Source organism: Hemitrygon akajei, chromosome 12 (genome assembly GCF_048418815.1).
Source record: "Hemitrygon akajei chromosome 12, sHemAka1.3, whole genome shotgun sequence".
Lineage (NCBI taxonomy): Eukaryota > Metazoa > Chordata > Chondrichthyes > Myliobatiformes > Dasyatidae > Hemitrygon > Hemitrygon akajei.
Genome location: NC_133135.1, coordinates 38,013,377 through 38,031,663, shown reverse-complemented (window position 1 = coordinate 38,031,663; position 18,287 = coordinate 38,013,377). Strand labels below are relative to the sequence as shown.

The window sequence follows — 18,287 nt, the reverse complement described above, 5'->3', positions numbered from 1 at the left end:
ATGTAACAGTAAATTATGTTGATGAGATCACGTTGTCAATCATCTGAGAAGGAAAAAGTTTCAATTTTTAACTAGCTCTTTTTAAACATTTTACAAGTAGTAATATAAACCTTTGGACTTGTACACTATTGCAAGTTGTGAGGTGTTAGAACATGGGAGAAGATCTGATAGAGGTTTATCAGATTATGAGAGGTATGGACAGGATAGACAGTATCTTTTTCCTAGGTTTGAAATGTCTAATACCAGAGGGCATTCATATAAGGTGAGGGGGGTAATCTCAAAGGAGATGTGAAGGGCAGTTATGTTTACACAGAGGGTGGTAGGGCTTGGAATATGCTGCCTGGGTTGGTGGTAGAGGCAGATACATTAAGAGGCTTTTCAGAGATAGTCACGTGAATGTGAGGAAAATGGAAGGATATGGCATTGTGTTGGCAGAAGGGATTAGATTAGTTGGCCATTTGATTGCTGATTTATTTGGTTCGTCACACTTTGTGAGTTGAAGGGCTTGGTCTTGTGCTGAACTGTTCTTTGTTCTATGTTTAAAATTGGAAGTAACTATTGTGAGAGAATAGATAAGGCACAGTTAATTTTGTAAGTGTGCTTTTCAGCAAACATTGTGACTTAGTATGCCATTATGAAGTCAGTTGTTCAATATCTTGATTATTTTCAAGGCTTTATTATCACAAATATTTATAAAAAGTTGAAGTTCTTGTCAGATTAGCCATTTTAAAGGACTTCCTTGTTTTTGGACTTCTTCCACAAAATGTGATGCTGAAGTATGTTATCACCAGCAGTGAGTTATGGATTTTCACATCTAAATACACATCTAACTTTTCCACCACTGGTCATTGTGTTTTATGCTGGTACTTATACTTGGTGCTTGTTCCTTTTCTCCTTTTGTACTTTGAAGGCATGATAGGTTTTGAAAGGAAGCAGTCACAATGGTTCAGATATGAGTCATGGTAAATGAGATAACTACTTGCTTACTAATTTTGGGGAGAATATTTCAATCATTTTAGAACAATAATAATTCGGGTTTTTCTGAGCGCTCAGCTGTACAAACCCAGAAAAGGGAACCCATGTCCAAAACGTATTGTAAAATATACAGTATTCAGTACAGGCAGTCCCTGGGTTACGTACGAGTTCCGTTCCTGAGTCTGTCTTTAAGTCAGATTTATACGTAAGTTGGAACAAGTACATCCGGTATTATTTAGCGTCAGTTCATCAAACGTTTGTCTTAGTATATAGTATATTCTTTTTACCTTTCTATGTATATAAAACACTTAAGAAATGTATGTATTCCAATAATTAAACCACTGCGTTGCTTAGTAATAATTCTAGCTTTCATTGGGGCAGGGCCTTTCACATGCTCCATTATTCTCACTTTATCCGTTATCCTTCAAAATTATTCTGATCGTTGACCGACTGTAGCCTAATGCTTTTCTAATGACCGATGTCGTTTCACTTCTTTCCAAACGCTGTATTATTTCCACTTTATTTTCAATCGCGATCGCTTCCCGTCAATAGAACAGGAACACTGTGGGCGGTGGGTCCCGAGGTCCGCTGGGTCCTAAGGACCACCGCACTGAGACAGGCTAAATGGGACAAGTGGGGACTGTGCTGGGTTTGGGTATTTGATCCTCCACAATATTCCGCGTGGGAATTTAAACTGGAGGTGGCAGTGTTTTTTTTTTACAAGGTTGAGTTTCGAGCTCGACATCAGCCTGGCACGGGAGCGGTTTGTCATTGGATCGAACTCAAGCCCGGCGCTAATCTCACTGCGCCACCAGCCGCCGGGAGGGGGCGGCGGGGTCAGGGTGAATCTTACTAAGAAAAATTTAAGCCAAATACAAAGTTAAACACTCAACACAGTGTCAACGGCAACAACTTAAAATGGCGGACGGCATAGCATTCTGACTTAAAATGGCGGATGGCGTTCTCCTTCCTCGGTTTGTAAGTACGAGTTGTCCGTAAGTCGGATGTTCGTAACTCGGGGACTAACTGTAATACAGTTTAGGATGTCTTAATGTGTCAAAAGCACAGCATTAATGAAAATTGTTTTTGAGCACATATATCATGTGCCTTTGAAGTGATATTTTTTAAGAGTTGCATAAAGTTTTGTCTTGTACCATTGAATCAAGAAACGATTGTAGCAAGATAATGGACAACTGTTGAAAGGTTTTGAAGGTTATAATTGTAGGCATCTCAAAATTATGTATGACTGTTTGCCAGAGTATGAAATATGAATGGAACTAAAGTCAATTAACTGAGGTGAATAAGTATTCAAACATAGAAGCATAGAAAACCTACAACATAATACAGGCCCTTCAGACAACAATGCCATGCCAAACCTGTATTTATTTTAGAAATTACCTAGGGTTACCCATAGCCCTCTACTTTTCTAAGCTCCATTCACCACCTAAATTAGATTTATAAATATGAATCTTGACTATTCTTTTATAGCTATTGGACTGGAATGGTGTAGTTTATTTCAGTTATTGATTGAAATATAGCATAGACAATTAGAAAAATGTTCTGATTTGTATTTCAGTGTATTTATGTTTTAATTGCTTAAGCTATAAGCTACATCAAGGATTTAAAGGGGGGGTGAGAAAACTGCAATGACAGCTCATGATGAATGAATGCTCTGGAAATGCAGGATTCAACTAATTTCAATTTATTCAGTGGATTCTTGTTAAGAAAATTGGCTAATCCTTATAATTGATATGGCCTCCCAGGTGGAATATGTCATTTATTTCAGTTAATTTCCTAAACTGTAGTTCAATGGGAAGAAATCACCAGTTTGTGGTACTAACCTGGCTGAGGTCTGAGGTAGAGAGACAGAAGAACCCAGCAGACTTGCATTGTTGACCTGTGACTACCACTGAAAATATTTGTAAATGTTTGCTTCTGTTCAGCTAGAGTTAGAAATGAAAAAAATGTATATATGGGTCAGACTCTTATTACCAAAGCAACAATATACCAACTTGAGTTTTCACTCTTGAAAGGAAGAGAAGAAAAAAAATGAGTGCTGGAACTTGATGTCTAATCTCAATGTTATTTTAATACATTATTTTAATTTGTTACATCCTCTATCCTGTTAGATCACATGTATTTTTTATATTTTGGATAGAAATTTGTCCTGTGAAATTTGGTCCTGGCATTATGAAGTGCTTTCAACATATTTCTCTGATCCAAAGTAGGTCCAAAGATGAAACATGAGTTCTATTGATTTCTTGTGTAGAACAGTTCCCTTATACCCTCATTGTCCCTGCCATACTAATGTTTGTTTTAGCAGGAAGTAAATTTAGTAATTCTGACCAATGTACATCCTTTACCCGTGATTATGGCCTTTACTATAGAACTACATTTCAAGTTTTAACACAATAGAAGCAGCCATTCAAATATTTCAGGTTTCTGAGGGTGTGTAAACTAATATGATTTAATTAATGGATTGCATAGTGAAGCCATCTGAGATGTTAATTTGGGAATTCCACTGTTTAATTTGAGGAGCAAAGAGCACACGTGTGCACTAATGTTTGACAAATGACCTGTTCTATCTGATAGACCCAGTTGGGTCCATTGAGACTTTCCATCGTGATCATTATTTGCTAATGAAGTTAATGGATTCTGTTAGAGGCTGTATTGTTGCCCAGGCAGACACGATATAAGATAATTAATTCAGCATGAGTTACTAGGGCTAGTGGGAGAATACACCACTGAGCAGGTTTAATTCAGATTTTTTTTAAGTATAAGCATAATGACTAATAGTTATACTCCTGGCTTAGGTTACACTGGCCAACTATTTCAGAAGTTGCATGTACAAACAATCTACTGGAAAGATTTGATGCAAAGTTATTTAAAATCATAGTTTATGGGTTACCTTTTAAAATTTAGGAATTAAAAGTTTTGACCATCTAAAAGATCAAGGGTTCCTCCAGAAAACGAGTACAAAAACAGTTCTTAAAAGCTTACTGTTGTTTGGATCATTCATTTAAATAATATTCCTCCTGTTTCTCCCATTTTCTTTATTGAATGGTGACCAATTTGAAGGAGGGGGAAAATTGGTCATTGTAAATTGGCCCATGATTAGGCTATGATTAAATTGGGGGTTGCTGGGCAGCAAGACTCAAAGGGGCAGAAGGGCCTATTCTGTACTGTATCTCTAAATAAAATAATTAAAGTGCACTTAGACCCTGCTTAACATTGACGATATGTTCCTCAGAGGTGGAGCGCTATGTAAGTCAGTGAGTGCTATGTGAGGTCATTGTAACATTACATAAATGGATGTGTAGTTTATGTATATACAGTAATTCATGGAGAAACAAACACACAAATAGGCTGAACCTGTATATCAGTGGAGCAGCAATGCAGGGAAGTGGGTATTGGTTACATCTTGGGGGTGGGGGGCAGGCTGTGGGTTCTCCTCTAACTTTGGCTTCTCAAGTAGGCATTGGGATTTGACTGCCTTTTCTTAAGTTTTCTCTCATGAAGCAGTTCTTGGCAGCAGGAAATCATATCGAGAGCATCTCTCTTTGCCTTACAGCTTTACTCCCAGTCAGGGTCATTATCGATGAACATGGCAAATTTCAAAGAGATGCCAACATCAACCTGATGCTCACCAGCTTCCAAATGCTGTATCACTTGCAGTTTTACATCCATGCTAATGCTTTTCCTAGACATCTTAGATGTACTGCCCTCACTGGAAGTTGCAGGCTGTTTTCCAGACATTATTGGAGGAAAAAAAAAGGAATAAGTTGGCGAGGGAGCAAGAACATTTACACATGTGGGGGAGGCATAGCATGAACTAATACGTGATTGGCTGTAAGTGACTCAGAGTGTATGTAAAGCGCTCTCTTTGGCTGATTGAATGTTTACTGTAATGGTGGCCACTCTTGAGAAGTTTTAAGTGTTTAGAATGAATTTTTGTCATTTAAAAAAATTTCAATGAAGAATTGAATAGCCATGTTGTAACAAATCAGCACTATGTGGGGTCTGACTGTACATTGTTATTTAACACCTTCCATAGCTCCTTTGCAGCTACTGAAATATTTTCTGAGGTAAAGCCAGTCATGAGCAGTTTGCCCATGACAGACTTTCACAAGTTTGATAATAACCAGATAATCTCAAAACACCGACGGGGATCAGATCTTGCCCAGTACACAAGAAAGAACTCACATACTCTTTAAAAATCGTGCCATGGGATAGTATGTATCTAAGTGATAGTGCATATTAAACTGACTTTTGTTTAATGTCCCTTCTGAAAGATGACACCTTCAGCAGTACAGCAGTCCCTTGATAGTGAACTGTAGTGTCAACGTACATTTTGTGCTCAGGTCTGTGGAGTACTAATTGAATCCACATTCTTGTGACTCAGGCAACTTAGTTAGAACACAAGCTGTAGCTGATACTATGCAGGGATATTTTCACAAAATAAATAAAATTGCCATTTGTCCAGCAATTTAAGATTAAAGCTAGTTTTCTTGTGAATATGGTGACTACTTGACTGGTCTTTTGGATGCTTAGGGCTCATTAGCAAGTCTAATTCTCTTTATTCAAATTCTAAAAGTGCACAAGTTCCATCAGCAGCAAATACACAGATATGGAGGCATACTCATCTTGTTCTCTGTGCACCTTAGCCAATGTAGTCAAATGTATATATCCTTTTATTAATCACTTTGTGAGGAGTTTTAAAGTGTTCGATTTACTGTCAGTAGGATTGGATTCATTTAGTACTTTTGTTCTATTCCCCCAAAATTGAACGTAATATTTCCAGTCAAAATGAATCACTTGCATATTTAAAGTAACTGGCCCTCATAAACTCAAATGAAACCAAAATTAAATGGTTAATGAGCAGAGTCCAGTTAATAAATGTGATTTTAACAAGGTCTGGACCATATGAACCTACAATAACTAAATCAATATTCTCTCTATTGATTGTGCAGTATTCACATATTGCACTGATCTTTGGATAGTGCAGCAATTTTTTACAACTAAATCAGGACTTGATGTGGCCTACTCATTGATTACGGGCTGCACCATACCTGCTATTTGGCTTCTTCTTGACTCAGTTCAAAGAACTGCTCCTTCTAACCATTTGTTACCTCAATCAAACACTCTGAGTTCTTTGACTAGGAAGGTGATCTTGTAAGCATTCTTTTGGCCTGTGATATTGCTGCTGTAATCAGCTATGAAAGAGAGCATCAAATTAATGAAGATTGTGCATTTTCAAAAACGTGCCTTCAAAATAAATTGATGATAAAAATACTAGTATTCTTTCTGTACAATGCAAGATAAAGATACTCTTTTTACATTATACAATAGATATACAACTTTATTTGTGCACTCTAAACTAAAGAAGGACCTTCAAAAAGATGAATTAATTGGACACTTGTCCAATTAATACAAGGTGATCAGTTAATATGCAACTTGGGACAATGGGAGGAAACTGGAGCACCTGTGAAAAAATCCTTGTGGTCACAAGGGAGAGCAGGGATGAACCCTATCAAAAGCTTTTACCTGCTGTGCTTTTGTGCTGTCCAGTTGCTGCTAGCTGAGTGAGATCTCATGTTGGACTCTTGAACTCCACCATACCAATTTCATGCAATTTCCCAACAGTTCTGTTTTTAGTAGCCTTTTAAACTGTTTTTAAGTATATTTATGTTTATATAGGTTTTGAATATCCCTGAATATTTGTGAATATCTAAGATAGTCCAACTATTTGACAGCTTGGGGCATAGCTTAGCTGGCTGCCAATGCATTTCTAAAGGAAGCAGTGATCAGAGTGACCTGCCTGCCAGGATGTTTTCGGGATCCCTTCAAGGTGAATGTTTGAAAGTAACACATGCAAAATACTCGAGGAACTCAGCAGCCCAGGCAGCAGCAATGGAAACAGTTGAAGCTTGGAGCCAAGACCCTTCATCCAGTCCTGATGAAAGGTCTTGGCCCGAAGCACTGACTGTTTACTCTTTTCCATAGATGCTACCTGGACTGCTGAGTTCATCCAACATTTTCTGTGTGCTGCTTGGATTTCCAGCATCTGCCTATTTTTTCAAAAAATTTTAAGCAAGTAGGTGAGTTGGAACTGGCTTACCACTCCCAAGATATTCAGACTACCTCCAGACCATTCTTTTCCAGTGTAACTTGCAGCATTTCTATAATTAGTAAATGGCCATTAAAGTGTTTTATAATACATACTTTGTATTCACCCTCATCCACAACTGTAATTTTATTTTTAATGCATATATATTTTAGATAAAAATGCAACAGTCCTTCAAAGATTTGAGTTTCTATCTCAAGCTTTTTAAATTGCAAAATCAATTTGTGCCTGCCAGTGTGCAAAATTGGCCCAGACCTCTGAGTGCAGTGAATAAATCTACCCAGGCTAATTTGTACAGCACTAAATTTTCAGGAACTTAATGCCTTTTCAATGCTTGACACTAAGACTTGCTTACTTGCACAATGGATGTGGTTTATAGGGCCCTTGTGCAAGTGATAAATGGCTGTTGGTTACACTGTTGCATAAAGTGCTCATTTTGGTCCTTTGAAGGTTCATGTTGTGATTTGAGGATGTTTATCAAATGTGAAGTATTTCTTGGATGTTTTCGAACCATGAATTAGTTAGTAAGTATGCTGAAAGAAGATTTGCGTCATGCACCGCTGTTTATTGTTAAAAAGCTGTCGACGGTTTGATTCAAAGCTTTAGCTTTTAGCCTCTCCCTTTATCTCCCCATTCCCTCTACTGTATAATTTTATTGCCTCTTATGAATCTCTTCTGGTTTTAGAAAGTGGGGAGGGAATATGGTGAAGTGGGTGAGATGGTGGCAGAGGAAAGAAAAGACCATCTGCTATGTAGTTCTGTGTTCATGATTGGTCTGTTGGGAGTGCAACTTATCTATGGATGCCAGAATTTCACCTTTATCATCCACTGCACATTATCTGCCAGTGGGGCTAGTAGAATACCACCGTAGCATTCTCTTTTTCTTCGCTTGCACAACAGATTGATGGAATGCATTATTGTATGTGTTTTTAGAGATTTTGTTGATGTGTGAAATGCTGGAACTGGGATCCAACGTAATTTAGCCTGTAAAGCAAAGGTTGGTGTTCTGGTGCTGTCTGCCTTAGTGCAGTAAATCAGACCTTCCTACAATTACCATCACCTGCCTGTGGCTACCATTGGCTTCACTGCCAAGTCCCTTTGACTGTTTGTAAGCAAGCTGCCAGTAGATATCACATCAATCAAATTGTTTAAGCATTGATTCCTGTCTGGAATATCATGAATCTGTTAAGAAAATTTCTACACTGTTCTTTAATTCATATTAAACTGTTTTTTCATGACATTACTTGACACCATTGACAAATCATAAATTGTATCAATAGCCTGATATATTGATGCTTTGTCCACTTCAGGGTACACCAATGTACTGCCTGTTTGATAGCTCCTCTTCTGTGAGGACTGCCTTCTTTGCATGTCAATGAAGTTACTTAGGAACACAAAGGAAAAACAATATTTTGTTGACATTTACTTTTTATGAGAATAGGATTAGGTCATTCAGTCCTTCAAGCATGTTCTGCCTTCCTGTACCTTGCTTAAAAAAACAAACTTTCAATTAAGTTGGGATCAAAATCTTCTGGTAGAAAGAATTACAGATTTTCACAATCCTTTCCATGTGAAAGCTGCTGGTTGGTTTTAGCTGTTTTTAAGATTGTGCCACTTTGTTCTTGATTCGCCATTTTGAGGATAATGTTTTCCTTCATGGAACCCAGCTTATTGATAAAAACACCTTTATTGATTTAGATGTCATCCTTCTAAACATGAAGCTTAGAAGCCATGTACATGCAATCAGTTTATATGCTTGAGATGTAAGCAGTGCTAACAATCAGATACATCTGTATTGTTCCCTTGTATTGCTTTTACATTTCACCATCCAAACCTAAATGCAGCCCTTTAGAAGGGATTGATAAATATTCCATTGAGTTGAATAACCAGTCCTTATTTTCATAAATGAGACTCAATGCAGTAACCATCAGGATTTTATTGGCTTCATTGATTACGTTTTATTTGTTTCAAGATTTTTGTTCTTGAATCCTGGCTGGATGACCTCAATTCCCCATTTCAAGTGGTGTCTGCTAATGATTTGACTATTCAGTCTTTGTTCCTTTGCTTACTCCTAGCTATTTAGCCATGTGCCATTTTGGATGTATGATTCTCTATTCCTCCTTTCAAGTTGTTTGGTTAAAACTTATTGACCATTGACCACTGTCATAAGTGTCTGCTTTTGTAGATCAGCAATCATGTTGGCTCGCTAGGAAATTTTGCCTTGATCTTAATTGGTAAGATACAGTGCCATGCTAGGGCATCTTGTAGTGGGGTGGAGTGGTCTTGTACTACTCGGAATAACCCTTGAAACAACAAAAAAAAGTAAAATCTTTTGACAGCTGACCAAGCCGTACCATCTGCCATGACAAGCTGATGAAAAATTTTTAAACGATTATGAATATTTCTGACATTTGGTAACATTCAAAGTTATTTAACAAAAGAAATAAAAGACATTTGAAAGCATTATAAAACTATTCATTATAAAACTTGATATATGCTGTGCACTCTGAGCACGTAGCTGCAGTGCCTCTTAACATTCAGTGCATGCCTGGCTGTGTTATCATCACTGAATAATAAGCAGGAATACATAGCTAGTTTTGATGTATTTAAGCAGTCTTTGGGGTTAAAAGTGAGCCCCTTTGCTGGAAGCTGAAATCCGAAGTAGATCTTCTGCATTGAGTTTATTGTCTCAGTCTACACAGGGTAGAAATGCCATGGAAATTAGCTTTTTGCCACAGAAGCACAAATTGTTACAGAATGAAGATAAATATTAGAGATTGTTTGAGAATTTTTCAGAGAATGTATTTTGAACTTCAGAGGTAGCAACTTTTGATTTAAGCTGTTGGCCTGCCATTGAATCCTAATTCTGGCTGCTGTTTAGAACTTGCTCAGGGTCTGCATGTATGCTTCCTAAAGCTTCTCACTTTGATCAATCTATTGCCTACAGAAATCCATGCACCCATTTTCCCAATGTGTTTCATGAACAGAAATTAAAAGCATAACGGAAATGTACTAAGTGCTTAGTTTGCAAGGTGGGTGCATTTTTATTTGTACAGAAGAGATAACCAGTCATATAACACTACTTTATACCATGGTAATCTTACAGAAATCTATAAATTACTCAGAGAGATGGCTCTGCGCTCTATGCATTTTAGTATCTAAACTTTTAATGAGGATTTTTGAAGTGTGTAATGTGTGGATAAGTGTATTGTCTCACGAATGGATGTCTGAATGGAAAAATGTTGTTATTGCATGTTAATTGGATGTGTGTTAAAAACTTATTATTGTGTACAAAATTGTTTATGGTTTAAACGCAAGACCTAGTATACTGTTACCATAGACCAACTGACCAGTGTTTCTTCTGCACTTCTGCACAAGAGAAGGTATTAAAATGAAAAATGTTTGGGCTTTTTTCTCAGTCGTGATTGTAACTTCTTGCTGTCTATATGAATTGAGACATATTCCATTCAGGTGTTGGAGTTAAATGGCTTACTCCATACCTGTGGAAGCCTCTATTAATCATCATGTATTAAGAAACCATAATAGTATTCTTTCCAGAGAAGCATTATCTTCTTATGTGTCCATATAATTACCTGTCATTTTATATTAGCACCATTACAATTAACAGTAACTCCCTTGCATCTCCTAGTTAAATGTATTTCTGTGTCATGCCATTTTGTGGTTTGTTTGGCAGAAAATGAAGTAGATTTGGTTGAATGCATACAGGCTCTTAAGTGCTTTCTTTGATTCCTCTGATGCATACATGTTTCTGGCTAGCACAACAACCTAATTATTCTTAATTTGATTCTCTGTTTGACATTTTCTCATTGGTATATTGCTATTTATTGACTTGATAAGTGGCAGTCTTAACGATGTGGCTGTCATTTGGCAGAGTAGCATTGAAACTTGGGTGCTTTCCAGAGGTACTTTAAAACTGCAGTCTACTTTTTCAGATATGCAGATGATAATCATAGATCATTTTATGAAAGGAAAGTCCTGCTGTGTTAAATCTTTCAATTTTTAATCTCCTTCACAAATCTTTGTATAACTATTGTCTTTCTTTTTTAAATCAAATTTGAATTATTTCTTATTTTATTTAATCGTGTCAAATGTATTGAAATTGTTCTGTTTATATCAAACCAGTGATTTGGTTTTTTTGTAATTACAGGATATCGGAAGATGCAACTGTAACGACAATTGAAGCACTGAAAGCCCGCATCCGTGAATTAGAACGACAACTGTCCCGTGGGGATAGATATAAATGTCTTATTTGTATGGTAGGCAATATTTATTTTATGACTTTCTTGCAAAACCCTTATCTTCCATGTACAAACCAGAGGATCTAATTTTTTTGATAGAAAATTTTGTAAGTAACATTTTAAATTGAAGTCAGTGGCATTGAACATTCTACTGCCCCTGTACTTTGGTGAGTTATTTTAACAATCCGGTCTTTAATTACTGCAAAAATGCTTTACACTTATGCCTGTGAGCCTAAGCACAGCTCCAATGCCATATTTTTGTTTGCTGATGATATTGGCAGAATCAAAAGTGGTGACTCCAAAACATAAAACTAATTGAAAGGAAAAGATGGGAGCCTGGAAGAAAATTCATATTTTGTTTTTACTTTTACCAAGACTTGCATATATGACATAGTGGCGTAATGACGTATGACGTTCACATACTTTTACATATACCTGTAATGAAGTATGTAATAATAGTCCGTGAGCCAGTAGGGTTGGTCAGTACCATCTGAGGGGAATAATGCTCATAGTGATTTTTGGCAAGGTATGCATCTCTAGAGTTAGAAAATATGTGATAGCATTGTATCAGTGGTAGCCTTATTACTTCAAATAAGTAATCACTTTTTGTATAGATTCCATATTAACATCAGTACAGCAGAAAATGTTACTCCACCCTCCAAAAGGTAAAAAACCTCATTTGGAGAGATTTCTGGAGTTTTATCAATGTCGTGATATTTTCCATATTGTTGTATCAAATCAAAACCATCTTAAACTTTTGTCATAGCATATAGAATTACAGTACAATAGTTCAAATGTGGGGTTCCACACAGCCATAACCTAGGCCCCATTTGGTTAAATCAAAGACTGCTTTCCATACTTTGTTTTCCATACTTCCATAACCTATTAATAATCATAATAATTTTCCAAGTCTTCCACATCTTCAACTGAACTTTCCACACTCTCTGAGGTGGATGTCTGGTTCTCACAGTTTGCCAGTCTACAGATGTCAGTACACCTGAGGCCATTTGTAACACATATACATCTTGGGAGTGAACATTTTTTTTGGACAGTTACAGGCCTGTAGATCCAGGCCGACATCGGATGCTGGCTTGCCTTCCATCCGGTGCACCACCAACTGTTCCGCTTCCTCTTCTCTCTCCATCTTCCATCCTCTGCCAGCAGTGCTTGGCAGTTACGGTTCCTTCTCCAAACATCTTCTCCATATATCAACCTGGTAGTTGGCTTGCTGTGCATGTTTTGTTAAGCAGACCTTGCATGGTGGGAGTTGATGACTTTCGATTTCACCATTTTTGGCACAGAAAAGGTGATAACTGAGCTCATTGACCTTGGTGGTCGATGCTTTTGGGGCATACAGGAGACATGTAAATGTCGCCAGTTTGTCTATCAGTTCTGCAGAGAAGTCCCATTCCTGACCCAACTCTGAGAATGTGTCCTGAGTTTCCCTGTTGCTGGTCAGAAGTTTTGAGGCACTTGTCTTCCCTTTGCCTGCAAAAGCGTTCTAGAATTAATGAAGTTTATCTTCAAAAATCTAAAAAAGAGGGTGGCATGGCCTTACCTAATTTTCGTTTATACTACTGGGCAGCTAACATTCGTTGCCCTATCTTCTGGTCTTTTTTTCATAGCCAATCTGATTGCCCTAATTGGGTAGCAATGGAGCTGAATTCCACTAAAGATCTATCTATTTCTGCACTTCTTGGTTCTGCACTCCCTAGCAGTTTGTCTAGACTAATTGTTAATCCTCTTGTTAGACATACTTTGCAAATATGGTTTTCCCTTTCTAGTCCTATCTTACATAATCATCTTTTTCTACCTACTATGTATGATTCAACATTCTATGATTGGTATAGAAAGGGCATTAGGCATTTTGAAGATCTTTTTATCGATAATCACTTCGCAACCTTTCAACAGCTCTCTGCTAAGTTCAATCTGCCTAATGCCCATTTCTTTAGATATCTCCAAATCAGACACTTTATTAATCCTTTAATTCCCAACTTCCCTGAAATGCCCGAGAAAAATGCTATGGATTTATTTATTTCTATTAATCCACTGGGTAAAGGCTTAATATCCTTTATCCGTGATAAATTAGTATCCTTACGGCATGCCCCTGTGGATAAAATCAGAATGGCTTGGGAGCATGACTTAAATATCCCTTTATCTGATGAGGTTTGGGACTCGATTCTCAAATCAGTTAATTCAGCTTCTCTCTGTGCTCACCACTGTCTTTTACAGTTTAAGATTGTTCATAGATTGTCCAAATCTAAATTATCTCGATTTTACCCTAATATTAGTCCTCTTTGTGTAAAGTGCAAAAGTGGCGAGGCCTCTCTTATTCATATGTATTGGACCCGTCCTAGCTTAGAGAAATTTTGGAAAGATGTTTTTATAACCTTATCCTGTATTCTGAATCGCCACCTAGAACCTAACCCTTTAATTGCTCTGTTTGATTTCTTGGGTGAGACAGATATACGCTTGAGTTCGACTAAATATTGAATATTATCTTTTGCTTCTCTCCTGGCTAGATGTCTAATCCTCCTTAGATGGAGAGATTTTGCCCCACCCACGCATGCTCAATGGCTTAACGATATCATGTCCTGTTTAGACTGTTACGAACCCTGTAACTGGGTGACTTACCAGCAAAGATAGAGACGTCCGTTGAAGTCTGATGTTACTATTTTTAACAGTATTTATTAGTAAAAATACACAAAAATATTATCAATGCAAATATACAGATAATATACGTCGTCAATACTAAACCTAAAAGTGCGGGTATAATAATAATCAATAAGAAATAAGCTCTATCGTTGTCTAGGGGATAATGAATTGTCCAATGGAAATATAAAGTTCACTGCAGTTCCACAAGCTGCCGTCTTTTGGTTGTCGCTATGTTGCAATTGTTGGAGAGAGAGAGAGAGAAAGAGAAAACTTGCCGGCTTTCCTTTATGATTTCGATCCGTCAGGTGTCTCGTTGTCGTGGCCGTTCAAGTGTGACCTCTCCTTTAGCTAAACCGTTCTTCCGTGGTGAGCTCGCCACCCAGGCAAGGGAGGACGCACACGAGCCCCCACCGGCTTTCACTATAAAACGCTGTCACGGGATTTCTAGCATTTCTCCTGGTGCGTCTCAAGGGGTGTTCCCCAGACCCCTCTTTTATCCTTACCCACGGGGTCTCAGATGTCAATCAGGTTGGGATGATGCAATCCCTCAACCAGACCACTCTGGTTGTCCCCTGAGGGTTTCAATGAATAGTACAGTACTCAATACACAATTCCTTCTCCAAGAGACAATGGCAGTAATCAGTGGTTCCGTTCCGCTGATGTCAGGACACATTCCACCTGGTTGTGTATTCCGTGTGTCTCTCTCTCATTTCCTGGGTCTCAGACCCGAACTAATAGCGATCTTGTGATTCTCAAAAAGGAGGGGGCGACTTTGTACCCTTCGGCCCCTCAGAGTTGCTTCACCTTCATAACAAGACCTTGAAAAAATTCATTATTCAATTCTTAATTCGGATATAAAGTTTCATAAGGTCTGGGGACCCTTTATTGAGTATTTTCATAATTTTCCTCTTATTTAAGGTTTTTTTTCCAGTCCCTTGCTTTCAGCTCTTTTTTTTGGTAGTAGGCATTATTATCTTCTGTTTTCAAGTGTATTTACAGTTTTGGGGGTTTGAATGTTCTGATTTATATTTTTGACATTTTGTTTTGGTTGGTCTGGAGTTTTTTTTGTTGTGGGGCTTGGGGTGGACACTAACTTTACATGACTTCAACTTGGGTGCTTTCTCAATTATCTTATTTTGTATTATATTACTATCGTATGTTTATCTTGCACTGTACTAATTTCCTACTTTGTTTTTAGGTTTTTTTGTTTGTAGTGTTGTAGAAAATGCATTAAAAAAATCAATTAAAAAAAAGCACTTACAGTGGACTATGAAGCTAATGAGACTATTTTTATTATTGACTTTGGTCAGGAAGCTGCTCCACTGCCTCACCATCTGTGTGCCTGTGATACCTTGCAACTCATGACCAGTCTCTTCACCCCGTAGCGATCTTTCACTATTCTTGATAGAGTTCTCCTTGTATGTGTCAAACACAACATCCATTCTGCTACTCTGACTGCCTTCCCTCAGAGCCACACCCAGAACTGTTGTGCAACATCTCTGAAACTAACTTGATCCCCTTTCACTCTTTGGACCAAGTTCATTCCATCAACCACTGTAGCAGAGTTTCCTGGGAGTTACTCTTCTACTGCTACATTTTGCTGCAAGGTTGTGGCTAAAGTAGCTTTATTTGTCTTTCGGACAGAAAGCTACCACCGCTGCAATGTTTTCTAGCACTAGGCATCATTATATTATATAGGCATCAGTTAGTCTCGTGAGACCATGGATTTGTGCCTTGGAAGTTTCCAGGGCGCAGGCCTGGGCAGGGTTGTATGGGAGACTGGCAGTTGCCCAAGCTGCAAGCCTTCCTCTCTCCACGCCACCGATGTTGTCCAAGGATAGGACACTAGGCCCCAAGCAGCTTGGCACCGGTGTCATCGCAGAGCAATGTGTTGTGTTACGAAAACCCCGTAACCAGGTAACTTACCAGCAAAGATAGATGGATCAGCTGAGTCGGATGCTACTATTTTCAAACGTTTTATTCAACAAGGGCACAAACGTATGGTTAATACAAAACATTCAGATCGTCAAAACTCAATCTAAAACACCGGTGTAACCATAATCAATCAGAAATAAGCTCTACAGTTGTCTAGGGGGTAATACTGAGTCCAACGGAAGTCTTAAGAGTCACTCAGAAGTTTGCAGGCTTTTTCCTTTATAATTTAGAAAAGATGCACACTTGCCCGTCGTCTTGGCAGAGCAAATCCTTGGAATCAGGGGAGCAGACTTCCCCGTTGTTATTTTAAAAGCAGTCTTTCGTTGGTTTTAGCCACAGATTCAAAGTTGGAATCTAGCGTACGTGGCTTCCTTCAAAATGGCGTCCCGCTCCCACGGGAATCGATCTCGTGTCTCCTGGGTGCATCTGAGGTGCATCTGAGGGTCCTCCCTTCAGACCCGCCTTTATACTTCTTCACGGGATCGCAGGTATCAATCAAGTTGCAGGTAATGCGATCTTTCTCTCAACCAGCCCACTTTGCCCGAGGGCTTTTCACGTGGTCTCCATGAGACAATAGTCAAAGTCACCGTTATTCTGCTTCTTGGGAGAACGTGGTCTTCCGCACGTCTCTCTCTTTTGGGTCAGCTGACCCCCCCTTAACTAGAGTTCTTGCGATTTTCACAAAGGAGGGGGCCAACGGCATAACAGTTGTTAAGTGCCCTGCTCAAGGACACAACACACTGCCTCAGCTGAGGTTCGAACCAGTTACCTTCAGATCACTAGACCGATGCCTTATCCACTAGGCCACGCGCCAACACCTTGTATACCTTGCCAAAAATCACTAAAAGAATTATTCCCCCCAGATGGTACCAGTGGCCCAAATTTGGGGTCCCGGCTCACAGACTATAACAAAGAATGCTTAACCAAACAATATATTTACAATATTACTCAAATATTACTGAAATATTAAATACACAATGTTCCTCCCTGCTGACTATAAACTCCAACTCAATGTAGAATACATCTCAACTTAGATACATACCTATAAACAGACACACACACTTACTCTGTTGGGATTATGTCTTTCCTGACGGGTGGGTGGATCACTGTTTGGCAGGTGAGACTTGTGGCTGTGAAACAATCTCAGGATCTGAGGCCTCCTTGGTGGTTGTAGGAATTGACTATATGACTGCAGAAGTGGCTTTGACAGCTCTGGACACCTTTCTTCTTCTCTAGGAATTGACTCTGTTCTTATCAACTGCTGGATGTGTCTCCAGATGACAATCAACACAATCTCCACTGTGTAGGAAAGTGGTCCAGTTCTGTCTTAAATCTTGCCAAATGTCCACTTTTGATCACCTCTGTAGTCCCTTGCCAGGACTGCTTGTTTAGGTTTGAAATTTCAAACCTCCTTGTTTTGAGGAGCCCACAATTTGTCTCAGCTGTTTATCCTGCATACTCCTTCTGAGATTGGGTTTGAGGAGATCCAACCATAAATGCAAGGGATAGTCCTTGGTAAGTTGTTGGCTGTGGAGCATGTTGCATTAAGATTTGCAAGGAGGAAATTGGTGAGCTTCTGATTTGGTGTTAGTGTAGTGTATTCTACTGACATTGCTTGCACTGTGTTTTTTAGACTCTGAACAAACCTTTCCGCTAAGCTAATTGTAGCTGGGTGATACGATGCAGATGTGTTATTATTCCAGTAGAACATGACTTATTCCATTCATTTCTGGAGTGACTGATAATGTTCTGCAACAAATTGTGGTCCATTGTCACTGACTATGTGTCCTGGAACATTAGTCCTTGAAAAAAGGCTTCTCAACTCATCAATACTGTGTGAGGCAGTAGTGGAAGCTATAGGGAACATTTCTGGCCATTTTGTAGCTGCATCCACTGCAATCACGAAATTTGTGCCCATGAGTGGTCCGGCAGGGGAATACTGGTCATTCCCAGAGATGTACAGGTGCTGCTCTTTGATATCTTCAGGGAAAGCTGCTCAATCTGTTGATCTTTCCCAGGCCACCAGACAAGGCAATTTAACCACACCTAGAGGACTAGCATGTAGCTACTCTAATACTACAACTCTCAGTCCCTTTGTAAGGTAACCCCCGTCAAGGGCAAGTTCATCCTGGCACTGAAACTGGTAAAATTGGGGAACTGGAGTTTCAGCCATTTTGGGTGGATATGTAGACCTAGGACAGTGTGGGGTCTTTTCTGGTTTCCCTTTGGATCATCTCTGCTGTAATAGGGAGACTTTTGATTGTTTGATTTATAAATTTTTCAGATACAGTGGCATGCAAAAGTTTGGGCATCCCTGGACAAAATTTCTCTAACCGTGA

General features: G+C 38.7%; 1 protein-coding gene across 5 annotated transcripts in view; it reads left to right on the top strand.

Moving 5' to 3' along the window:
• The window catches only part of rnf220a (ring finger protein 220a), a 453,324-nt gene that overhangs the window by 397,066 nt on the left and 37,971 nt on the right, over positions 1–18,287 (top strand). For all 5 annotated transcript variants that reach the window (XM_073062918.1, XM_073062919.1, XM_073062916.1 and 2 more), the window contains one exon: positions 11,268–11,376. In XM_073062918.1, coding sequence (XP_072919019.1) covers positions 11,268–11,376 — 109 coding nt within the window. The remainder of the gene's footprint in view (positions 1–11,267; positions 11,377–18,287) is intronic.